This window comes from Aotus nancymaae, unplaced genomic scaffold (assembly GCF_030222135.1).
Source record: "Aotus nancymaae isolate 86718 unplaced genomic scaffold, 86718_ANA_hifiasm-v0.15.2.pri h1tg000007l, whole genome shotgun sequence".
NCBI lineage: Eukaryota > Metazoa > Chordata > Mammalia > Primates > Aotidae > Aotus > Aotus nancymaae.
Genome location: NW_026988418.1, coordinates 13,484,278 through 13,509,459, shown reverse-complemented (window position 1 = coordinate 13,509,459; position 25,182 = coordinate 13,484,278). Strand labels below are relative to the sequence as shown.

General features: G+C 41.7%; 1 protein-coding gene across 12 annotated transcripts in view; it reads right to left on the bottom strand.

Moving 5' to 3' along the window:
* Positions 1-7,509: 7,509 nt before the first annotated feature.
* The window catches only part of ELAVL4 (ELAV like RNA binding protein 4), a 99,422-nt gene continuing 81,749 nt past the window's right edge, over positions 7,510-25,182 (bottom strand). For 6 of the 12 annotated variants that reach the window (XM_012434843.2, XM_012434841.2, XM_012434846.3 and 3 more), the window contains exons 4-7: positions 17,268-17,421; positions 15,433-15,658; positions 13,768-13,806; positions 7,510-10,477 (exon numbers count right to left, since the gene is read on the bottom strand). In XM_012434843.2, the coding sequence (XP_012290266.1) occupies positions 10,108-10,477; positions 13,768-13,806; positions 15,433-15,658; positions 17,268-17,421 (789 nt within the window). In that variant the 3' untranslated portion in view covers positions 7,510-10,107. The remainder of the gene's footprint in view (positions 10,478-13,767; positions 13,807-15,432; positions 15,659-17,267; positions 17,422-25,182) is intronic. The other 6 variants (XM_012434842.2, XM_012434852.3, XM_012434851.2 and 3 more) reach the window with 2 other exon arrangements.

The following is a 25,182-nucleotide window of genomic DNA, read 5'->3' as shown; positions in this document are numbered from 1 at the left end:
TTGATCTTGGACTTCCCAGCCTCCAGAACTGTGAGCCATACATTTATGTTGTTTGTAAATTACCCATTTTAAGGTGTTTTGTTATAGCAGCCCAAATGAGACAGCCAGGTGAGAGGGAGGTGCATGGAGAAACTCCATCCAGCCTGTCAACTGAGGTGGCACCTGGAGAAGCTCATGACATTTGCAGCAGGGAGGAACCTGACACTTCTTCCTGTGTGGGTCCTGGGATTTGAATGGCCAGCTGGGAAGTGCTCTAGCAGGTACTCTGGCCTTGTGAGAGTCCCCGTTTCCCCTTTTCTTCCATTTTACCCAATAAAACCCGGTCTTACTCACCATCCAAATAGTCTGTAAGCCTGAATTTTCATGGCTGTGGGACAAAGAACCCTGTCTTTAGCAGAACTAAGGAAAAGACCTGCAACACAAATAGGCTAAGACAGATAACATATTCACATGTCCAGGGATTAGAATGCGGACATCTTTAGGGGGCCATTATTCAGCCTACCGTAGCTGCACACCTTCACTGACATTCTTTTTGTGCATAATTTTGTACTAATGAATGGGGCACAGTTCTTGCCATTGATGAGCTTATGGTTTAGGGGAGAAGGCATAGAGGTAGACAACAAACTATTCTACAGAGTGAGAGAGGACTTTGGGAACCCAGGGAAATGGTACATAACTTTGTCTGAGAGGTTGAAGAAGGAGCTCCAGGGGAGAAGATATTCATGTTGAATTTTGAGGTATGTGTAAGAATTAGCCAGATGAATAATAAGAATGATAGCAGTAGTAATAGCAAACATTTATATAGTCATTACTATCTGCCAGGTAGTGTTTTAAGCACTTAACACATTTTAATGCATTTGACCCTCCCAACACTGAGTAAGGCCCTTATAAGAGACCGTATAAGTACTGTTATCGGTCATCTCTATTTTACAGATGAGTGTAATAGTCAAGGTTCTCCAGAGAAACAGAACCAATAGAGATGATAGATTGACAGACATAAATATATAGGTTAGATATAGATTTATTAGAGGGGGCTTATTATTTATTATTATTCCTCAAAATGAGTAAACTGAGGTTGAGAGAAGAGAATTCATTGGCTAAAATGTAGGCCCTCCCCATTACTCTTAAGGATCAAAGTCCTTTCTGAGGCTTGCAAGATCCTTGATAATCTGGTCCCTGTTACCACTCCTGCCCCAGTCCCATTCCCCTCTCCACTGCTGAGTCACTGAGTTCCTCTCAGCCCTCAGCTGAAACATCGCTCCCTTCCACTCTGGCCCTTTGCCTGTGCTGTTCCCCTGTCCTGGGATGGGACACACGGTCCTCATCTTTCAGATCTCGGCTCAAATGCCACAGTCTGAGAAAGGGTGTTCCTCCTCCTCAGCCAGGCAGGTGCTGTTGCTCATTGTCAGAACATCCTGCACTTGACCTTGGCAGCACTCACCCCAGCTGTATATAGCCATCTTTTTCATCCTCTCATTGTTTCCTCAGTGACACAAATATTTGCTGAGCCTATGAAAAATGTAGGGGCAGATAAATGTCTAGGAGTCAGCAGGAGCAAGACCATCAGAGACCATCTAGTCTCACACCTTCCTTTAACTTCTGGGAAATTGAGAGGGCCAGTGACCTGCCCAATATTACACAGCAAATCAGGGGCAAAGCTGACGATTCTGATTCCTGGTCCTGGATCACTTCCATCGTTCCCAGTGGGATGCTCTTTGCCTCACTCCAATGCTACCTGTCCAAGTCTGCTCTATCTTCCATGAGACAGCTAAGTCCCAAACATGTCTAGGATGCCTATCTTATTATGGTTCAACCTCACCTCACCCAACAAAGTTAGAATTGACTGCTCTTTTCTCTGTGCCCCCCAAACACCCTGCAGATTTGCTCTTGCCCTTCTATGCTCTGCTTACACCTGAGCTTTTCCAAGGTAGGCACCATGCCAGATTCCTCTGTCCCCATGGAGGCTGCATGCAGCAGTACAAATATGGTACATGAGTGTGCTGTGATACAGGAAAACAGACGGATGTGGGATTGTCAAGGAATCCTTAATCCAGCCAAGGTCAAGAAAGGTTTCCAGGAGGAAGTGAATCCTGAGCTGAACAAGCAGGATTAGTCAGGTGGGTGGTACATGCATGCTTTGAGAAAAACGTGAGTTTGGGGTGGAGGAAAGGGCATTTTAAGGAGAGGAACCCTAATATTTGTGGAATAAGATGATAACTAGTTACATAGAGTGACGTAGAGGCTGGACAACTCAAAACCCTTTTAAATCTCTCAGGAATTCAAATGAGGAAGTTGAACTGACTTCCAAGAGCTTTCCAGAGCTAAGTAACCAGGCAATGACAAGGCCGATTGTGTGACAAGCAAGAGAGGACTACCCTTTACAAATGGTTTAATTGGATTCATTTCCCATCTTGGCTGAGACAGAATTTTTGATTCTTTCTTGTTCCTACAGCCAAGAGGAGTAGGGCTTAGAGATATTTGCCCTTTACCAGATATTTACTTATGAACCCAGGGCCCTCACTTCCCTACTCAAAAGCCTTCTGATACTCTGCTTTCCTAAAGATGTTCCCTGGCTCAGCCTGCATAACCAACCCTTTTCCTCTTATTCCTGTGCTCTCCCTTCCCACTGTTGACCGCCTAAGCTCCTTAGAGTGTCCTCCACCCCTTTACCCTGAGGCAAAATCCCTGTGACTCTTTCTTGATGCTCCCAGCAGTCTAATTATCAGGGGTGAATGAGATGGAGTGGCTGACACGATAATGGCCAGACACCAGAGGAGGGACCAATGGGGTCTCTGGTTGCTGAGGGCAATCAGAGATTCTGCTGGTAAGTGGCTGGAGTTACTATATTTCAAAAGCAGCTTAAGTTCCATGAGGCCAAGTGAGATTCCCAGCAACTTATTTCCACATGTATTCCTACTATTTCTTCCCTCCCTCGCTTGAAGTGACCAAATAGGCTTTCTTGGTTCTTTGCATCCAGCGGCATCCACCAAACCCACCTCTTCCTGCCGAAGGGCCTGGCCCAAGTGTTCTTCTGGGAACTCATTCTGGCTATTGTTTAATTCCTGCTACTCTTCATTCAGTGCCAGGAACTTGGCATATTTTACTTCTAATCCTCCCTTCTCTGATCAGGAATCTCAGAGACATTAAATTTTTTCCCCTGGGACCCAAACCTAGAACTTTTTCAGCAGAGCTAGTCCTCTTTCCATCAGGGCAAACTCTCCTTCCTTCCTGGGTCCCAGAATACTCCTTCTACTCCCCACAGATTTTAAAAGTCTTCTGAAATTCTCCCTCCAACGCAGAAGCTACCTGTGCTACATCTCTGTGGCTAGAAGATTGTTCCACAGGTCTTGTCTTTGTAATAGAACTCTAAATTTCCTCTCTTGCTTTTTTGATTTTCTGTTATAACCCATTGCACAATTTCATGCACAAAACATGTTACCAAAAAAAAAAAAAAGCTAGACATGTTTATTTATCATCATGCTCCTAGCTGAGTATCTGGCATATGGCAGCTGTTCAGAGTAAGGGTTCTAGTGTAGACACAGTTTAGGCTGATTTCCTCGACCCTCACCCTGCCATACCTCAACACCTAGGTAGATGATCAACAAATGGTGTCACATTGAAAGCCATCAATATGGTTTAGTAGAAAGACATTGGATTGGAACCAGAAGACTTTTGTGCAAATTCCCACCCTGCAACATGCTGTGCAACTTTGGGCAAGGTATTTAACTTCTCCATTTTTGTCAGATGTAAAATGGGGATTATGTTATGTGCCTCCCAGGATTGTTCTTAGGATTCGGAGGCAATACAGATAGTGAAAGCAGTGGCCACTATGGTGCTCTTGGTCCACACAGTGGACCCATCTGCGGACCACAGTAGGACCTATCACCTGGGGAGACCCATGGGGCCAGCTCTGAGGGTCCTTAAGTTGGCTCGTTAACATTCTTACCTGTCTGTCCTATCCTCAACTCCTTTCTACCTCAGTGACTTTTGGTGGTTAAAGTAGACCTATTAAGAAACTAATTTCATGTTTAAATACTGCTGAGCAACAGTGCTGAAAAACTATCACTTTCAGTTTTCTTTTGTTAATTTGCTTATAAACCAGTGCTGTTTGGTTTGTTTTTCCATTAAAGATTTTGGGAGAGGGTTAGACTCGGGCACAGTACATTAATATAATTTCCTTTATTTCTTACATAATAGGACTTGTCTTACCTTTAGTTGAGGTGTGGACCACTTGGTAATTGTTTTGGATCTAATTCTAACATAATTGACTTGGAGCCAGGGTATACGACTGGGGATCTTGGGGGTCAGACAGACCTGGATTTGAATTCTGGCTTTGCCACCTACTTACTCTCTTTCACAAAATACCTAATCTCTCTGAGTTTCTTTTTGTTCAATGTAAACGGGGAATGATACCCCTCACTAAGACTATATACATATAGAGTCCCTGGCATAGGAAAAACTTAAATACCAGTGCTCTTTCTAGAAACAATTTCTTAAACCTTAAGGACTTTGCTGAAAACTGTTTGAAATAATTACATAGCATACTGGAATGTTATATGAGTCCACTTTGCATTTGAACCACTAGTAGATTAAGCTGAACTTGCATAGGAAAACCTTCTGGGAATTAATCCGGGGTTGGGAGATTTTAAGCCAGTTTTCATTCTGCTGCTGAAACAAAAAGGACGAGACTGGAGAAACACTATTCCTTTAATTGAAGGAACACTTTTATGTTCTCAGGTCTATTTTAATCTTAAGTGCCGATTATGTATCATTCTCTCCTGTTAACAGACACTTCTGTAAGTGATCTGCACAGAGAGAAATATGATTCTTACATAAATACTGTACCATGAGAAATTATCTTATTACCTAATATGCCAAAAAGCTAATAAGATAAGGGAATGGTACGAGTCGTTTTTGGACAATATTAAAACTTGATTTCAGCTCATGGAAATAAAATGTAATTTCCTTTTATTATTCTCTTCTTCAGGTAGAACAAAGGCAGTGAAGGGTGCAAGGATATTAGAACTCTGTTCTGTGAGCTTTCATGAACGCTGTGGAAAATCCAGGCAATATGGCCTCAAATTAAGATTTTAATGACTCTTTGGTTTAGAAAGCACACTCTTGTTGTTAATGCAATCTTATCAGGTGTCATTTTTTAATTCACAGATAAAAGTTAAAAAAATTCATAATTACACAAACACTTACCTCTGTGTGTTTGCATGTATGCGTCTGTTAAGGAAGAAATGCATAGTGCCTACAGGAAGTGAGGGCAAAATAATTTCAAGGACTGAGAGTTTCTGGAATTACCTTATGGTAAAGGCAATTGTGTGCTGTATTTTAACAAGGTTAAAAGCATCCACACCCAAATACTGACTCAAGGAGAATATGGGCCCCACAAGACCTTGTGAGTTCCAAATGTACATTTAAATGTTATTCTTTGGAGGTTAAAATGTTTTATTTACAAATAAGCAAAGGATGATTGATCTTGATGAAAGACATTTAAACAGAACGCCAGCTGATAAAAATTTCTGGCAGTAGCCATCATTTTGTCAGTGTTTGAGCTTCAGTAATAGAAGTAAGAAGTTTTGATGTGGATGGTGATGATGTGGGGTGGTTTTAGATGCAAGCACATTTTTTTTTTTTGCACTCCTCCTATCACGACAGAAATAACACTAAGTAAATGCCGTCAGCTTTCTATGACATGCAATTTTTCATCCAAGCAAAATATAACGTACCTAGGACCTCAAAGAAATTTAATAGTGTCAGTATTGTGATTTGTTAGACCTTTTCCACAAACACCTACAGAAACTATATATGTTTGCCTGGAGATTTAAGGTAACAGGCTTATATTCGCAACAAGATGAATTTTTATTAGATATTAGGCAGATACATTGTGCTGATGCTGGAAAGAGTTTCTGAGACAGTATATGTAGAATGTCTTCTATGGATATTTTCAAGACCTCTTTAAATACCTACATCTATTTGTAAAACTTTCAGCATAGATCTGTAAGAGGCAGGTGAATGAACTATATGAACTGGGAAGACTGTACCAACTTTGGATATCCCCAAAAAATGCAGCTGTCCATTTAAAGTACACTAAAATGACACCTTTAAGGAGCAGGGGTGGTGATGACTGGCAACTATCATAGCTTTGGCAGCAACATTTTTAGACCTACAAACACAGTTGTGAAGCTGTGTTATCCCTGTGGGAAACTATTCATTTCAATGCCCTTTTTTTATTATCCAGAAAAGAAATATAGGGGCTGTCTTTAAGATAAAACTATAAAAAGAACCTTTAAGTTCAACTATATGAGGTTCAGGCTGACTTAGAGGTTTAATATTTAGTTTGGTTAATTAAATCCCATTCTTTGCCCTGAATTTAATTATTCCAACTAATGTGTTAACTTAATATAATAATAAAAAAGAGGTTAATTAGAAATAGAAGAGAATCAGACTATTTGTTCATCTGGCTCAGTGGGGGCATTTCATGAAGTGTCAGTTTATGGATGGCAATGTTTCACAGAGTATGACTTTTCAGTTAGTGAGAAAATGAAAATGAAAGACAGTAGATCATCAATGAGTGATTGTATCAGGAAATCACTAAATAGCTAATCTGTAAAGTTCAGGGCATATTTTAAAGTGACTTTATGATAATGTAGGCAGTTTTTCTCTCCCTAGATTGAGCTTAAATTATATTCTTTAGACACATAATGAGTAATTCCTTGTTTAGACTTTCTATTCAAAGGTAAGAAAGCCAAATATTTGCTACTTTTAAACAAAAATAAAAAGGTGACCTTTCTTTCTTGGCTGCTACTTTCAATGCAAATGGTCTGCTTTCTTAATATTGCTCAAGTTCTGCAACCTCAATGCTGAGGTGCTGTGCAGTAGAATCAGACTTGGATTCAAATCCCAGCTGGAAACTTGCTTGTGGTGCCAAGTTACTATTCTTATTGCGCCTCAGTTTTGTCATCTGTGAAATGAGGATAATGTTTTCTATACCCCTTGGGTTGCTGAGAATAAAGTGAGAGAATGTAGGGAATACCATACCATACTGCCTGCTTGTTACACAATAGATGCTCTGCAAATGGTGGTTCCCTGTCCTCTGAACAAGTCACAAGCCTTCTTATAAATGAATAACAGATGCTAATGTATCAACACCAAAGGTAAGGCCAAGTGTTCTGGTTTAGCCACCAGGGCAGTGCTCCTCAAACTTGAAAGTACCAGTGATTCATTCACCTGGGGATTGGTTAAATGCAGATTCTACATTTCTAACAAGCTTCCAGATGATGCTGATACTGTTGGTTGGGGACCACCACGCTTTTAATAGCATGGAAGCAGAACAATGACTTCTGAATATCGAACTGACTTTAAGAGACTGGGCTAAGTTGTAAAATAGATTTTACTCTGCCTTTTTTTTTTCCTGGTTTAATGATAAAAATATTGGGGAAATCTGAAGATGGTACATATAAAAAGTTTGAATAAACACATTTAAAAATTTGGGAAGTCAAATCCATTCTACACACTTTCATTTATTGTCTGGACAGATAAAGTACAAATAATTCAAACACAACAAGATTATGAAAAAAAAACAGTTACAATACTTTCCCTTGGAAATCATCTAAACTAGCAAGATTAACATGAAGTCATTCATTAATAACTAAAGTATACAACTGCCTGGTCCTAAGATTTTTTTTCCTTTTTTTTTCCCCCAAGATTGAACACATTATAGAGAAGATTTTGGCATGCCTTTCCCACTAATGCTTAGCAAATGCATCAAAACTTTGCCAGCAAACTGCGTTCATTCATAGCAGGTGACGTTAAAAGATTTTCCTGAATGTTGAACGAGTGTTCTCTGAACTGAAATCTGGTGTTATATCCAAAACCAAAAAGAGGAAAAAAAAACAGAAAAAAAATTTAAAGGAGGAGTCTATGATGCAGCCTTGGTATTCGTTATCTGTCTACCACTACAACGACTACTACAAAGTTTGCCTCTTCAGTGTGAAAACAACAGTCCTGTCTACATGCACTTAGTGGGTTCAGCATGGGAAAAAATGCACAAAATAAGCACAAGTTATAAATAACCATAACGTTTTATTACCATTAAGACTAAACTTGTATTGAAAAGATTTTATATAACAAGACAAGAAAAGCAATAGCAAATTTAACTATCAACTAGATTATGCATAGCGAGTAACTGTTTCTATTACCCAGGGAAGAGCATGAACCCTTGTATTTTTTTGTTTTGTTTTTGTTTTAAATATATAACCGTACAAAGCACAAACATACTAAAATGATCAGTGCACTGGACGTGGGAGAGTGCTCCCTCAGTCATTTTGTTCCCTTAGCTCTGTTTTGTTTTCCCCAATCTGAGTTACATTAAAATAAAGACTCAGTTGTTTTTATTTTTCTACTGTGCAGTAAGAAAAAATATTCACAACAAACATGACAATATATCAAACAATAGTTCTACACAAGTTACCTTGATACCTCTTTAACTGTCACTTAAATATCATAAGAAAACATTTTAAGACATATACAAACAAAACTAGCCAAGTGTTACAACTTATAATAAATTAACCCAAAGAAAAAATAACTTTATATATATATATTTATATTGTATATACACATACACACACAACAGAATGACACAATAATATGCTTCTTCCCATAGTTTAAGTAAACAAATAAGTAGTCTAGCCAATCTAGCTATATTTGATCTCGGCCATAGGCATCATCACATCTGCGATTAAATAAATAAGTGTTTCAAGCAACATAAACAGTGTTTCAAATGTACCAACACAGCCCAATTCTATCAGCATGGGCTACAAAGTGAATTTGAAAATTTCTCAATGAATTTAAAGCAAATGTATCTTTTGTTTTCCTCTCCTAAACACATTACATTTAACTATGATACTAAGATATGTAAATAATTTTGTAGCACCTACTGCTCAAACTAAGGAAGTTTTAGATCAAAAGGAAAATGAATCTTTTTAATTTTTGTTCTGCTGACATCCCATACTGATGACTTAAAGAAAAACTGTCTTTCAACTCATCTCCTTGCTTTTGGGTTTTGACTGTGGGGAACTGTGGTACCCTGGGTAGAACGAACACTCCTTTCCCCTAGTAATTAATAATTGTTTTTTAATTATTATTACATGCTATGAAAAGATATGAAGATCATCTGTTTATAGCCCATCCTTCAAAAAACAGTCTACGAATCCAGTTTAAAACACACATCTTGATCTCTAAAAAGTTACCAGTGCAGTATGAACGCGACAAAGTTGTCAATTTCCCCTAAATTAGCCAGTCAAAATATTTTTTTCTCAAATCCAGATTCTCTTGTAAAAATTCTTTATATTTTATAAAAATAGATTTTTCTTGAAACCCATTTTCAGCAAAGAGACCACCTCTTTGGCAACAATGTTAATGTTATTAAATTGTTAATGTCATCAGGTATCCCCCTTGCCCCCATCCCCTAACAGAAGACTGTTTTAGTTCACATGATATAAAAGAAAAAAGGAAAAATAAAAAAATTTGCAAAAGTTTTTTTTTTATTTTTGCAATTTTTATTATTCCTCTTTAATTTGTGTGGGGGTTTTTACCAATCTGATTGGATCAACATTTTGACAAAAAAGAAAAATCTTTTTTTCCTTTCTTTGAATCCCATTACTTTGTAAAAATTGTTTTATTTTTATTATTTTTTTTGTTTTTTGTTTTTCTTCTTCAAATGAGCGAATGGTCATCTTAAAAAGACCCACCTTCAAGGAAGGTAGTAAAGTTAGCTGGCTGGGTAAAAATCCCTGCACATCGCTATCTATGTATATTATATTCAACAACGACAGCTATGAAAGAACATTCAATGCATCAAAGGTATTTTTTTGTGTTTTTTTTTTTCTTTTTTTTCTAAGCATTATAAAATCCTTTCCTGGTACACCTCAGGATAATCCAATGTTTTAATACTTAGGCAACACTGGCTTATAAAGTCCATGGTTGAATATAAGCCTTGAAAAGTTTGTTTCTCTCTCTTTTGTGTATGTGTGTGTGTGCGCGCGTGTGTTTTGTTCGTATATATTTATATATATATTTTAGTAAATAAGAATGGGAAATTCAGGACTTGTGGGCTTTGTTGGTTTTAAAGGAAACTTGCAACACTCTGTCTCCCAGGCGGTACCCGTTGAGGCTGGCAATGGCCATGGCCGCCTCATCATAGTTGGTCATGGTGACAAAGCCGAATCCCTTGCACTTGTTGGTGTTGAAGTCACGGATCACTTTGACGTTGTTCACTGCTCCAAAGGGGCCAAAGAGCTGCCAGAGGACGCTCTCATCAGAATCAGGGGACAGGTTGTAGACAAAGATGCACCACCCAGTTCCTGTGTGACCAGGGATGTTCATTCCTACAAGGCTTGTCATTCCATCAATGGTAATTGGGGAGAACCTGGGGGGACAAGCAGAAGGGGGGACTGGTCCAGACATCAGTCTGACCAAGGATAACACACAGATGCACAGACACAGACACGGGGCAGAGGGCTAAGTGAGTGTTTGCAGGAGAGTCTTCAGGGTTCAAAAACCAAAATGTAAAAACTAATGTCTATGGCATTTCCTCTGATGGGAATGGCTTGATTGGCTAGGGCATGTTCATGCTGAGAGAAAGACCTAGGTCAATTTCTAAAAATCATGAGGGACTCCCAGGACTCCCAGAGCAAGGCTCTATAATAGTTCTATCACAGTATATGCTCATAGAGCACCCCACCCTGACTCCACCCCACCCCCAACAATAGACAATGTACTCTTGGGGGAAAGGGTCTATTTCATTCATTCTGTGGCTCTGTTTATTCAGTGGAGCACATATGGGAATCTCACAGATATAGTGACACATAGAAAATGCTCAATAAATATTTATTGGTTGATTAGGTGACTAACTTTGGCCAGTACTTGGGAAATTTCATTTTTTCTTAAGGTAGATTAGGAGATGGCCCTAAAGTGCTTAAGTCTACCATTTTTGCATTCCCTTGACCTATGGTTGTCAAAGATTTCTTGGTGAAGATGGAGATATACGACAATGAACAGCCATGTCTTGCTATTAAACAGATGGGTGGCTCATGTTTCATTTAGCATTTATTCAGAAGGGTTGCCCCCACAAATTCAAGCAATAATAATAAAGACATATCACTCCTTTATACTATGTTATCTATCTGGAATTTATTTCTAAGCATCATTGGAGCAAGATTTCAAGTGGTTTGTGCACATATATCTTGAATAGCTGCATATTAGAAAAGCATAAAAATTGTTATTTGCCCTATTACAACGGCTTTTCTATTAGGCCTAGGAATCTTCTCAGTTTTTGTGTAATCCTGAAAAGAAAAAAAATGACCCTTTAGATTCTATTCACTGTCTGATAAAATAAATCCTTGTGTGATTTGAGATGGATGCATCAGATGAAGCACTTAGGTTTCCAGTGCCTACAGCAGAACATTTGTTAACGTTTTGTTTCATATCAAGCTTATATAGGGATTTTTTTCTTTTTTTTTTTTGAGACGGAGTCTCACTCTGTCACCCAGGCTGGAGTGCAGTGGCGTGATCTTGGCTTACTGCAACCTCCACCACCCAGGTTCAAGCGATTCTCCCGCCTCAGCCTCCCAAGTAACTGGGACTACAGGCATGTGCCACCATGCCCAGCTAATCTTTTTGTATTTTTAGTAGAGATGGGATTTTGCCATGTTGGCCAGGCTAAACTCCTGACCTCAGGTGATCCACCCACCTTGGCCTCCTAAAGTGCTGCGATTATAGGCATGAGCTTATATAGGGATTTTTGATGCTGTACACTGACTAGTTTCTTGCTTTTCATTTGGCCGGGGTTTTACTGGGGGAAATAGGGAAAGGAGAGGAAGCAAAAACTAGGGAAGAGCATGGTGTAAAGTGTGAGCTACAACTGTTCTTAAAAATAAGCAAATATTCTTAGAGATTTGAAAGTCCTATTAAAGAATAGTTCTCTAACTAGAATTTGGATAACCAAATGGCTACTGAATATATGCTAAATATAATAACTCAATAGATGATATTTTTGCTATTATTCACCAAGTCAATCTTCCCTCTTGTTTAAAAACAATTAACAAGAAAAAGCCAAAAAATATCATGGTACAGATTATAGAAGTGCAAATCCATGTCTATTTGTAACTTGTATCATTTCTGGATTGTCTTTTCAATATTCTCTCCTTCAACCAGGTGACTGGACCCTGAATTGACCTCTTTCTGTTTATAGATAGAAAACAGCTAAGTATTTATTAAGTCAAAGGTCAGGGCCAGCAAAGAGATTGCAAGTACAGCCTCTATCCTAGTTGGTGATAGCTAATTGCAGCATTTTGGTAGGAAGGATTCTAAATCCAAATCTGGGTTCAATAGGAAAAGAGAATGCTATTATCAACTAGTGATGTCTACTCTGGCTGGGGCAGTGGAGGAGGTGGTGGCAGGTCTACTACAGCTGTGTCTTCCCCTATCTTATTTATGTTATAAGCACTTCTCTTTTCATAACATTTAGAACTACCTCACTAAAGTCAGAGAGGAGCAGAGGAATGAGATAGAGCTAGGAAACATGTAAAATGCCTGGGAACAGGCAAGCAGTGTGCTAGACATGTGGAGATAATTCATAGTTATCCTCATTGATGCTGGGATTGAGATTTGAGAGGCTGGTCCTCTGATAGTGAAGTCTGCAGTCAGGTTACTTCCTCTACTGTGCACCAGTTCCCAGAGTCAGGGTACTTACCATGCATAGCCAGTGAAAGAACTGCCTAGTACAGGGAGTGTGATGTGGACTATTAAAGACCACATCTCTTTCCCTTGACTGTAGGAAGGGGAATTAAAGTGTGCAGCTCTACTGAGCAAGATGATGAAGACACTATGTCCCTAGTAGTGCAGTGGAGCTTATCAGAAGCACATATGGGAATCTCATGGACACAGTGACATAACACACCCAGCTTTCTGCGATTCAGATTTCATACTGGGTCTGGAATACCTTTGAATCTGCATTCAGAGACAGCCCCAAAAGCCTCGACTCTATTTGGGCCCCCAACCCCACAAAAAGGCTTTCAATGAAAGGAACAGCAAGTTTAAAACACACATAACATATAATCAAGGGAGGATTTATAATAACTGTTAAAACCTGTAACAAAAGAAACCCCTGGTTGAGGTGCACACAGATACACTTCATTCTCAGTATGTGCTCTGAAATGCACACTGAAGTGGGGGCAGGAGTTAGAAAGTCATCCATGTGTTTGTTTATCCTTTGGCCAGAACTGGTAGTCCAAAATCTAATTTTTCTACTGAAAATCATAAGATTGTCAACCACAATTAGCAAAATGTTCTAATTCTGATTTGCTGGAATCTGCCCTTTTAACTGAATCTTGGCAATGCTAATGCAAAACAGTTTGCTCTGCAAGTTTGCAAAACCAGCCAGCAAAGAGTCGGAGCCTTTCCCCTTAGGGGAGCCATTCAAAGGACTGGATTATCAAGGGCTTGGTAGCTGTGGCACCTGAACCATCGGAGAAGCCCACCTGCAAATAAAAGAAAAAGTGAAACACACAAATACATTTTGTGTGCCCTAAAAGAAACAAAATCAACTGAGGTCCGAAATTAAAATTAAGAATTTGACATGCTGGTGGAAGAAAAAGGAAGATTTTTTTTTTAAAGTAAAGTTAGTGAATTAAAAAAAAAAAATTCTAGCCCCAGTCTGTGCCAACATGGACATCTGGCAATCTGTGGAGTTTTAATTACCTCTTTACGCCATAGGCCATATTAAGCAAATTGTCCAGCCTGCAAAGAGAAGGAGGGTCTCTGGGTTAATGCCTCACAGATGGCAAGATCGCTCAATGGAACTATTAATAAGAATGCTCCATTTTCAAAGAAGAAAAGCTCAACAACTTTCCCCACTGTTTAGGAGTCTATCCACCGGTACTTTCCCCCTTTTTTGTCTCTAACTGCAAGTGATTCATGTTCAGGTCAATGCTAGAGTTTAAAGCAAGTGTCTAATGAGTCTCCCTTTCTTTCAAGGTCTGAATTAATCCCATTCCCCCCACCTCTCAGAACATTTGTGTGGATTTTATTTTATATTGTATGTGAAATTGTACAAAGCAGGGGCTTCTGAAATTGTTCACCTTTTTACTATAATTAAACTTGTGAATAAAGGCCTCTGTTCCAGATTAACAAGACACAGGCACACAATATGTATCAGAACGGATCTTTTCTGTTAGCCTTGCTACATTAACTAAATCATCTGACCACACACGTTTTTGGGAGGCAGGGGGAGTCTGAGATTAAGATTTTTAAAAATTAGCTTACTGGCTTACTGTTTACTCTCTGATAGCACCTCCCAGCAAACTGCCCTTATGCTATAATCTTCCTCACACTCAGTACCTTACTTGGGGACAAGCTATTCACACCATAGGGCAGTAGTAACCATAGCTTCCACCATTAGAAACCTGCTGGAGAGGCTTTTTACATAAATACTGCATGTGCTCTCATGCCAAATAAAAATTAGATGACTTGGACTCTTCGTGAAATCATTAACCATTTCAAATTCACAGGGCACAGGAGGACACGAAAGAAGATGCTTTTTCTCTTCATGTGGCCAGATGGAGCATAGGACCTACTGTTTTCCCATGTCAAGTTTCACAAAGAGAAAAACATTTTCATCAAAGGGAAGTTGGGATGTGGTGTGAAATAAAACAATTGTTTAGAATGTATCATGGTAAGTCAAAAATATTTTTATCTCTGGTATGATAGAGACCAGTCAAGGTCATACTGCCTTCATGGAAGAAACCTGTCTTTTTGAAAAAGACCCAGGAGAAGGGCAATGCCTCCCTGCACCAGGAGCTTCCTGGATACTCAAAGGAAACACTAATCAGTCTTGGACAGGATCTTCCTCCCTGTCTTCCCAGAATCTACTGACTTCACATAATAAGGTTAACACCAAAGACAGTGCCCCCTCCCCTAAACTCAATAGAGTTACCTGCTGAGGGAAAAGAAGACAGGAAAAACCACTCCCTCTGGCAAGGATCTGCCTCATGGTCTGTTTTTTGAAATTATTAAAAGCCACTGTCCAGCCTTAAGTCTAATCTGCTGAATGTGGTCACTGATCTGTGATTAACTCTCGTTGAAACTGAACCTTCATGTTTGGTTAAATACAGAAATTTTGTTTCTACCAAAGAATCTGAAGTTTATACAGTCACAGTAGTAAATTGGCAAAGGGCTTGGAAGAGCATCTGGTCCAACTGTCTCATTTCATAGGAATGGAGACTGAGGCTCAGGGGGAGTTTTGCACAGTGATTCCTGGGGTGGAAGCTTTTACCCTTGTCCCATTTGTCAGAACATGGGCTTCCCTGGCGCTTGCCCAGCTCTGATCCCCTGTAGCAGGGCTTCTTCCTCTTTGGGCATGCCTACCTGAACCTCTGAGCCTGGTGGTGAAGTGGGCCCGGGTAGCGCCGGTTGGGGGACTGGTAGAGCTGGGAGAGCAGAGCCTGGCTGGACTTCTGGCTAGGGTTGTTGGCAAACTTCACAGTAATCGGTTCTGTAGCACCACTGGGCTTCTGGCCATTCAGCCCTTTGATGGCTTCTTCTGCCTCGATCCTCTTATCAAAGCGGATGAATCCCACCCCTCTGGACACTCCTGGGGAAAGAGAAAGAGCCTTTGTAAAGAGTGAACAAACCAAACTGGTAAACATCTCTGGGAAGAGATAGGTCCTATGGATATTGTGAGAGGAGTGAGCCCACCTGTGGGGCCAGGGCTGAGCCTAGCTCCCTGATCTCTCTCACCCATCAAAACATGTTTACCTGCATTTCTGCCATCATGGCTCTGGACTGATGCCTCCCACCCATAGAACATAGGGATCTCTTGCATCTGGCCCTTCTAGTCCTCTCCACTGCCCTGCTCCATGCTCACCTTCCAAAAGTTACTATAACTCATCACCCACTGTCCAGTTTCTAGTCTTCTCATGTGTCCTCCACACATAGCAAGTGTGTAATCTATTTGTAAAGTGAACTCTGACCACATCACAGCCTTTAAAAACATCTTCTATACCTTTTTTGCACTTTTTTTATACCTTGTGCATAGTACCTATTCTTCACTGACTCCCATTCTAAAATGAATAACAAACAAAATCTACAAAATACCCTTCCATGGCTCCATTCTGCACTCAGATAAAGTCCAGACTTCTTGGCACAGCATTCAATGCCTTTGGCAATCTGGCCCCAAATTCCCTATTGAGGCTCACACCAGTTACCCTGAACTGCCTGACCCTCCTTAAATAGATTCCATGCCTTGGGATATGCTCTCCTCTCCACCTAGAATGCTCTGTCCCTCCTTTTTGCTGGATAGCTTTGAAACATCCTCTAAACCCCTACTCAAACATTGCCTCCTCAATGGGGCTTTCCCAGCAATTCCCACCAGGCATGGCACACCTTCTTCTGAGCGATCAGGGGCACTTGACAGCTTGTAGCAAGTCCTTGTCACACTGGAGTCCTGTAAGGATGGGGCTGTGCCTGCTTCATCCTTGGTCTCCATTGTCCCTCTGCACAATGTCTGGGGCGCAGCCAACTTTTGTGAAGGTTTGTCTCATGAATCACGTGCTAAACGTGCTAAACTATTCTCAGGGGGTGAGTTCTAAATTGGAATCAAATTGGAGGTAGGCGAAAACACCTTGTTATTAAAAATGCAACCCAGAGTACCTGACATTTCTTACTGAGAGGTAGTGGCTGCCTTTCTTTATTATGCACAAAGATCCCAGTACCAGATCCTAGGTTTATTTCCCTCCTCTGCTACTTACTAGCTTTGGGGACTCATATCCCCCACTTTTGACTGTTTTCCTCATGTGTGAAATGAGACAATTCCTTCTAACTCTCTAATGCTATGAATTGGAGTTACAGCTATGCATACAGGTTATTTTCACATACAAAAGTGATGTTATTTGGTTGAGGGCTGAAAGAGACTTTGAAGGTCATACAGTTCCGCTCTCAACCTGATGCCTGAATCCTTTCTACAACCCTGCCAAGTAGTTTAGCTGCTGCTAAAACAAGTCCCATGATAGAGAACTCCTACCTCCCAACATGGCCCATTTTAAATTTGGGCAGTTGACTGATAAGAAGTTTTTCTTCCAAGTTAACAATCTATTTATGATCCATATCCTCTGCCTTAAGTAGCCATCAGCCTTCTGCTCTTATGAGTAACAGGGCTGGTGACATTGACATACAAGGAAAGAAATTACAAAGAAACACTTAACCTGTGACTTGATCAACCAGGATTCGTGAGGTGATGATACGGCCATATTGCGAGAAAAGTTGCTCCAGTTCCTTCTGGGTCATGGTTTTGGGAAGGCCGCTAACATAGAGGTTAGCATCCCTGATTGAGGCAGAGCTCGGACGGGCATATGAGACCTAGGAAAAGGCAAGAGGAGCTAAATCCATTATAGGCAATCACCCTCAGAGTAGACGCCGAGTCCACAACCAAGATGACAGCCCCTCGTCTACCGTTACAACTCATGGTGTCAGTTTAAATCACTCAGAAGTTCAGATTTTTAGCTACTCTTATAATAGCAATGAGAACCAGGAGAACAACAATAGAGGAACAAGAGAAGAGTTGACAATAACTTAAAACAAATGCACAGATAAGGGTCTCTAAGTGCAGAACAAAATAGCTACTGTATGGCAGCTGTTAAATGCAGAGCTACCCACGCATGGAGTTCTGAAGATTTACCTCCTGGATGTGGGTGTATAGATGATTTACTGTATCCAACACATAATAATCTTTGAATAACCCCCCTCCCCCAAATAACCTCATGAAATTCTGCTCTGCACATTTCTCTCCTTGCCACCCTCCCTACCCCCATCCCCTACTTCTTGAATACATAAAAGCAATCAGGTTCTCTGCAAGATTTTTTATGTTCCATCCTTTGTGTTGCTTCAGTCTGTTCCCATGAGGTCTGCGCTCACTGAATGACAAAGTGCTGGTGAAACAGGGCTGAATGAACATCTGCTTGCGAAACTGGGTATGTGACCTTGTCGTCACATCTGCAAGGACCAGTTGCCTCTAACTTTGAAGCAGGGCAGATAAAAACCACAACAAACAAAATGGGGGCGTGATGGAAAGGAGGGAGGGAAAGGGCAGTAGAGAGAGAGAAGAAAGCCTCACCAACGGTTATAATAAGTTCGACTTTGTAAATTTGTCCTCCCAGATCTCTCAACTGCTTTTTTTTCCCCAAAAAGCTAACACAAGAAGTGTAAACAGATCTGAAATTCCATCTGCAAGAAGCCAAATCTGTAGCAGTACACATAAGCAAAGCAAACCCCAGCAGTCATTAATTTTAGACTTTCATTTACTTATTTATTTATTTTTTAAGAAAACAACATCAGACATTTGAAATATAATTTACAGCTAGTCTAACAAAAGCACTTTCCTGCTAAAGCTATTTCTGGGGTGGTTATGGCTCAGAATAGATGATGAAAACAGTCATTTCAGAGCACATCTGACAACGTTGGACAGGAAGAGACCTATATGCCTTAGCATTTTTCAGTTGGAAGTTTTATTTAATCCATATAACTGATTCATAAGACCTATTAAGACCGTAGGATTGTGTGTGTGTTTGTGTGTGTGTGCGCGCACGCGCAAGCGCAGGCATGCACGCTCAAAAGCATGTGTGCAAAAGGAACTGAACACATTAAACCAGACCTTTGACATTAAGACCTAAACCTCCAGCAGTAAAGTGGGCCTCACTTCTGTGACCTTCAGGGGAGAGTATGGATCTATTAAAGAAGATGAAGGATGAGCAGACCCCTCATCCATGGCACTCTCCCCCTTTCCATGACACAGATGCCAGGTCCCTTTATGGGTTCCACACCTAAAAATAGATGTTGACTCAACAGATAAAATGATATGAGTGACTAATCTGTCTTGCTGGCCTCCTCCTGCTGATGGAGTGAGGCAGCTGCCTTCAGTATCTTCATCTTCTAGAAACTCATGGGTGGGCTGAACCCTCTGTAGGCTCCTTCCCAGCACATGGCTGAGAGGTAGAGGGGCCTTTACATAGAAAGCCCCAGTGTGTGCAATTGGGGTGTTGGCTGAAGGACTAAGAACCCAATGTGACAGAGCTTCACTCCACAGAAGGTTCTCCCATCCCTGTTCTTTAAGGGACAAAGTCTGTCAATAGCAGAACTATTTTTGAGTAGGAGCAAGAAGTGATAGGAGAAAGAAATAAAAATATCACAGTGATATGCCCATGGCAATGAGGGTCACCCTTGTTTCACCCTGCCAATTACTGACAAATTAATTATCTGAATGACATTTGTGTTCCCCCAAAACACAACCTCCCACCATTATGCCTTTGCTCATGCAGACATTTTTTTCTACCTACTTCCTCAAGTCCAAATCCTACTTCTCTTCAGGGCTCAGATCAAATGACATCTTCTCTAGGCAGCTTTCTCTAATCTTGCCTTCTAAAAATCTCCCCAGCAGTGCTCTCAATGAACATGGAATTTAACCCATTTCAACCTTAATTCACCACCTCTCCATCTAGGCTGATGATCTCTTTAGGTAGTAGGTCTTGTGTATGTGTGTCTTATCCAACTCTGTGGCTCTAGCTCCTAGCACAGAGCCTGATAACCTATAGAGTGTTCAACACCTACTGAAAAAATGAATAAACACCCACAGCTCATGAGAAATGATGCTGGCATTACTGGCTCTTTGGAGTTACTACTGTAGCTCTAGTAAGGTAGACCACTGAGAGTCAGGCACCCAGAATCCCAGCTGTGTTTCTCCACCAAGCCAAGAGCTAGGGAATAAATTTCCCATTTTCCAATGCCTGGGGTTGGAAGGAGTGAAAGGTTGTTCTAGGACTAGACATCACATAAAAGCCTTCTCTTAGCAAATATTTCCTGAGGATCTACTATGAACCAGGGACAGTGGTATGTGCTGGGGACACAGCAAAACAAGGCTTAGTCAATTGCTGTAAAGGAACTCCAAGTCCAAAGAGGTCAACAGTCAACACACAGGAGGCGGTCAATAAAATGTGTTGAACAGAAGAATGGATGAGTAAACATATAGACCAATTATCACAGTGCCACAAGATGTGTGTTATGCCAGGGCCACATGAGTGTGACTGAAACAGAGGAGGGAGAGATTAATTAAAGGTTAAAAGGGCCAGGAAGAAGACAGAGCTGAGCTGCGACTGATGGTGAGAAAGGTGGTGGTGGAGTCAGTGAATGGTGGCCTGATAATAGCCTTCCTTTGTTGTGAGGACAAATGAGGTGATGAAGATCAGGGGCTTAGCACAGTACCTGGCACCCAATAAATGCACAATGGATAGTCATGACCTTAACTCCCATTAGTTCTGCACAGCCAGAGCTGGGGATACAGAGGGAACAGGGTGAACTCTGCCAGGGAAGAGGAGCTGGAACTTCAACGTCAGTGACACAATAAAAACCATTTCCCTAAAAGTTAATTCCAACACAGATAGAATCTCAGTCAGGGAGAATTAATGCAATGTATCTCCAGAGACAGACCCTAAATCCCCAAAGGTAGCAACAAATCCCAAAGGTGAACAGCACATCAATCATTCTCTACCAAGCCTAATTCCTGTTTAGTATTTCTCATCTATATGGAACCTTAAGTCTATTGTTCTCTTAGTCCCCTGTCCATGAAACCTGTGGGGTTAAGATAGACAAATATGATCTTCCCACATTCAATATCCAAATGCTCATCCTACTATCCAAACTTTCCATATACATGTATTAAATTCTAACTGAATGACCACAGTTGTCAGGCCCTTTGTTAGGATGAAAAATTTCCAAAAAATTGCCAATTTTCAGCACCTGCAGAGCGTCAGCATTGCTGGCATATTAATCCCCCTGAGTCAGTGGCCTGGAGTCACAGGTCTTCCGACACTGAAGCCAGCACCCTGGAGAACCCTCCTTGCCTCAGCACTCAGGATCCTGTTTGCTTCATTCATCCAGAATCTCTGAAGACAAGACTAGCATCTCTAGGCCAGCACTGACCTCCCTCTGGAACTCAGAAAGAGCTGGGAATGAAGAAGTCACCCTCTCTCTGGGTAGGGGTACCTCAAAGCCGGGTGACGTGAGCAGCTAACTTCCCAGATGAACTCCATGGAAAATTTGCAGTCCCTCCAAGCTCCTCACCTCTCTCCATCCCTGGTGTTCACAGTCTTCCCATCCTCCACCAGAAGGATGCTACAGCATCATGCTTATGACCCCTGACTGTGGGTCAGCTCCAGTATTCACTAGCTGCATGACCTTGGGCAAGTAATTTGATCTTGATAAGTCTCAACATCTTTGCTGGTAAAAAGGGGGTCAATTCTCCTTTGATGGGTTGTTGTAAGAACTGGGATAATATATTTAATATGTCTAGCACATACCTAGAACTTAGTAGATACTTATATTATTATGTGACAAGTCCTACAGGCTTTTGTGGGCCAGCCTGGGAATCTAGCTCCCACTGGGACATACCTTCCAATTTCATCAAAAAAGAAAACATGTGGCACACTATCAGGGAATGCCTGTAGAGGCACTGCCCTCCTCTGCCTCCCCGGTGGGGTCTGGACCATCTTTTACCACTTTACTGACATGAATTTCCTCTAATACATTCCCACAGATTCCACTGCTTTATGCCTACAAAGTACTTTCTGCTTTCAAAGTGACTCCTCAATGCTGCTGTCAGCAAGTCTCACCAAGGTGGATAAGGCAGGCATTGTCATTCATCATAGATGGGGCATCGGGACCAGGGCTGGGGGCTGCCTCTTCCCAAGCAGCACCCACAACTCCCTTTACCTGTACACAGCTAGGGCTTGGCCTGGGCAGGATGGGAAGAACAGCATGACCTTGGGAAAAATGTTCCCTGAATTATCCAGCAATACTCACGTCTTGTCTGTCCTCCATAATAAAGAAAAGGGAGAGGACATGGAAAACACGATAAAGGCATGTTGGGTGCCATGAGGAGGATAAAATGAGAGGGAAAAGGCATCCTTTTCAGCCCCAGAAAGTCACTTCTTTAGAAAAACACTGGCATTAGAAGATGGGAGTCCATTCATTCCTCCCCTACCTAAACACCTATTGTGTGCCAGGCCCTGGGATGGGTGCTGGGAGTGTCTCTGCTTTAAGAATCCCACAGTCTGGAGAGGGAAATAAACAAACAAATGAAGCATGCAATACAGAGGGCTGCTTCCAACAGGGACATACTCATTTGCCACTCCCAGTGTTTCCTTCCATGTGGAGACAGCCCCCTGCAGTAACAGACCAGGCCTATTGCTATCCCTTCACCCAAGCTTCTGCAGAGGAGATAGTGACTCCTCCAAATGGAGGCTTCAATAAAAGAAATGGGCATGTGAGGCTTAGATGTTGCCTGCTTCTTTCCTTCTGGGAGCCAGACACCAGTTGGAAGGACACATGACGTCCCAGGCTCTCAGTCTTATGGGGGCAGGCTCTGCTCTCATACGGGGAGGTCTGTGGGGTCTAGAGCACCTGTGACAACGTGTGTCAGTCTGTCAAAGTGTAAGCTTCAGTGTTATGAAGCCCACTGTGTCCATGCAACTGATCCAGGCCTTAACTGGCAATAAAGATGACCTTAGGATTCCATAAACTTTTCTCTTTTGTCTTACTTCTCAATCAGTTTAGAATCTGGATGTGGAAAACAGCAATGCCATTTGTTGGGCCCCTCTGAATTATAGTAATGACGTGTCCTCTATCATTTACTGGATTTTTTTTTCATGAGCTAGGCATTCTATTAGCAAAACTGCGAATTTCTATAGCTGTGGTTCATAGGGGAGACATAGTAGTGTCACATATAGGTGACACAGTGTCACAGTAAATGAAGACATAGTGTCACATAAAGGTGACATACAGTGGCAATGGTGAACTCTGCAGAAAGTTATATTCCTGAAATCTGCTTCACAGAAATTTGGTGCTGGAAGTGACCCCAAAAGTTCAGGGCAGGATCCAAGACAGCTGACCATTCAACTTACACATTTCCAAGGACAGGAAACTCACCACCTCATGAGGCATTCTACACTGCTGCTGGCCATCATTAATTGTTTTTTTGTTTGTTTGGTTTTTGTTTTTTTGAGACAGAGTCTCACTCTGTCACCCAGGCTGGAGTGCAGTGGCACCATCATGGCGCACTGCAAACTTTGCCTCCTGGGTTCAAGAAATTCTCATGCCTCAGCCTCCTGAGTAGCTGGGATTACAGGCATGTGCCACCAAGCCCCGCTAATTTTGTATTTTTAGTAGAGAAGGGATTTCACCATGTTGGCCAGACTGGTGTTGAACTCCTGACCTCAGGTGATCTGCCCACCTCGGCCTCCCAAAGTGCTGGGATTACAGGCCACCGTGCCTGGTCTCATGAATTGTTGAAAAGTTCTTCCTTCAGTAGAAGGAAGTTCACATCTGTTTCCCCCGTAACTTCCCTTCTTCTCCTATTATTATTCTAGCTTCACACTCCAGGGCCATCTTTTCTGTTCTTACCACCCCTTATCCTGTGGGTCTCATTGATAGGTGCTAGAGTACTGGGTAACTATATTTTGAGACAAATCACTCCAAAGTTTTTTTTTTTATGTTACTTTAACTGAAAGTGAGCGCTTGCTCTAGAATGAAAAGGAGATAGCAATTAAGAGCAAGTGCTAGCCAGGCGTGGTGGCTCATGCCTGGAATCCCAGCACTTTGGGAGGCCGAGGCAGGTGGATCACGAGGTCAGGAGTTCAAGACCAGCCTGACCAAGATGGTGAAACCCTGTCTCTACTAAAAACACAAAAATAGCTAGTCATGGTGGTGGGCGCCTGTAATCCCAGCTACTCAGGAGGCTGAGGCAGGAGAATTATTTGAGCCTGGGAGGCAGGGGTTGCAGTGAGCTGATACTGCACCACTGCACTCCAGCCTGGGTGACATAGCAAAACTCCGTCCCCCCCCCCGCCGCCAAAAAAAAAGAGCAAGTACTTTGGGGTTGGAGACATATAGATTTGAAACCTGATCCTTATTAGCTGTGTGACTATAGGGTGAGTCACTTAAACTTTCTGAGCTATATCACTTGAATACACAGTTTAGAAGCTCTGTAATAGAGCTGTTTGAAGGTTAAACAAGAAAATACATTTAAGATTCCTAGGCACAATGCCTGGCACACAGTAAGTGCTCAATAAACAATGGCTCTGATACACTTGCTATATAATCAGGCCTTATGCTAGATACCAAGGGTGCAGAGATGAATACAATAGTCCCTGACATGTAGGACTCTTAGTCTAGCAGAGGAGACACACATACACAAACCAGAAGATCAGGCTGCAGATTTTCCCCAATCTGTTGTAACACTCTTTTCTCTGAGTGCATACAAACTCCCCAGAGCAGACAAGTCCCTGGGGAGATGAGGAGAATGGAATCAGAGAACAGATTCTGATGCTGCCAGGGCCTTCTAGGAACAAACCCTCTCAAGGACCTACAATCCCACTTCCAAGAGCAGAGACAGAAGAAAGAAGTTGACTGCTTCCTGGAAGAAGGAGCTTTGATTGTGCGGATCAGTTTACCTCTGTGCCTGTGGCTGTAGGCCTGTCCACAGGCAGGACAGGCATCTGCTTATGTAGGACCACTCTTTATACTTCCTCTACCTGCCACCTGATATGTGCTATTCTTTTATCAGAGGTAAAACTTGATGGTAACAGTTCTAATGAGTTCTGATTGTGCCATTTTGTGATAGAAGTTTAAACCCCTTACCTGGGCATTCAAGGCCCTCTTGAATGAGAGGAATCTGCCCAACCTCTCATCTCCTGCTAACCCCTTCATGCACCCTATGCTCCAGTTCAAACAAAAACATGGTCACAGTTGGCAGGGTGCAGTGGCTCATGCCTGTAATTCCACCACTTTGGGAGGCCGAGGTGGACAGATCACGAGGTCAGGAGATCGAGACCATCCTGGCCAACGTGGTGAAACCTCGTCTCTACTAAAACACACACACACACACACACACACACACACACACACAAATTAGCCAGGTGTGGTGGTGTGCACCTGTGGACCCAGCTACTCGGGAGGCTGAGGCAGGGGAATTGCTTGAACATGGGCGGTGGAGGTTGCAGTGAGCCAAGACAGTACCACTGCACTCCACCTTAGCAACAGAGCAAGACTTTGTCTCAAAAACAAAAAACTAAC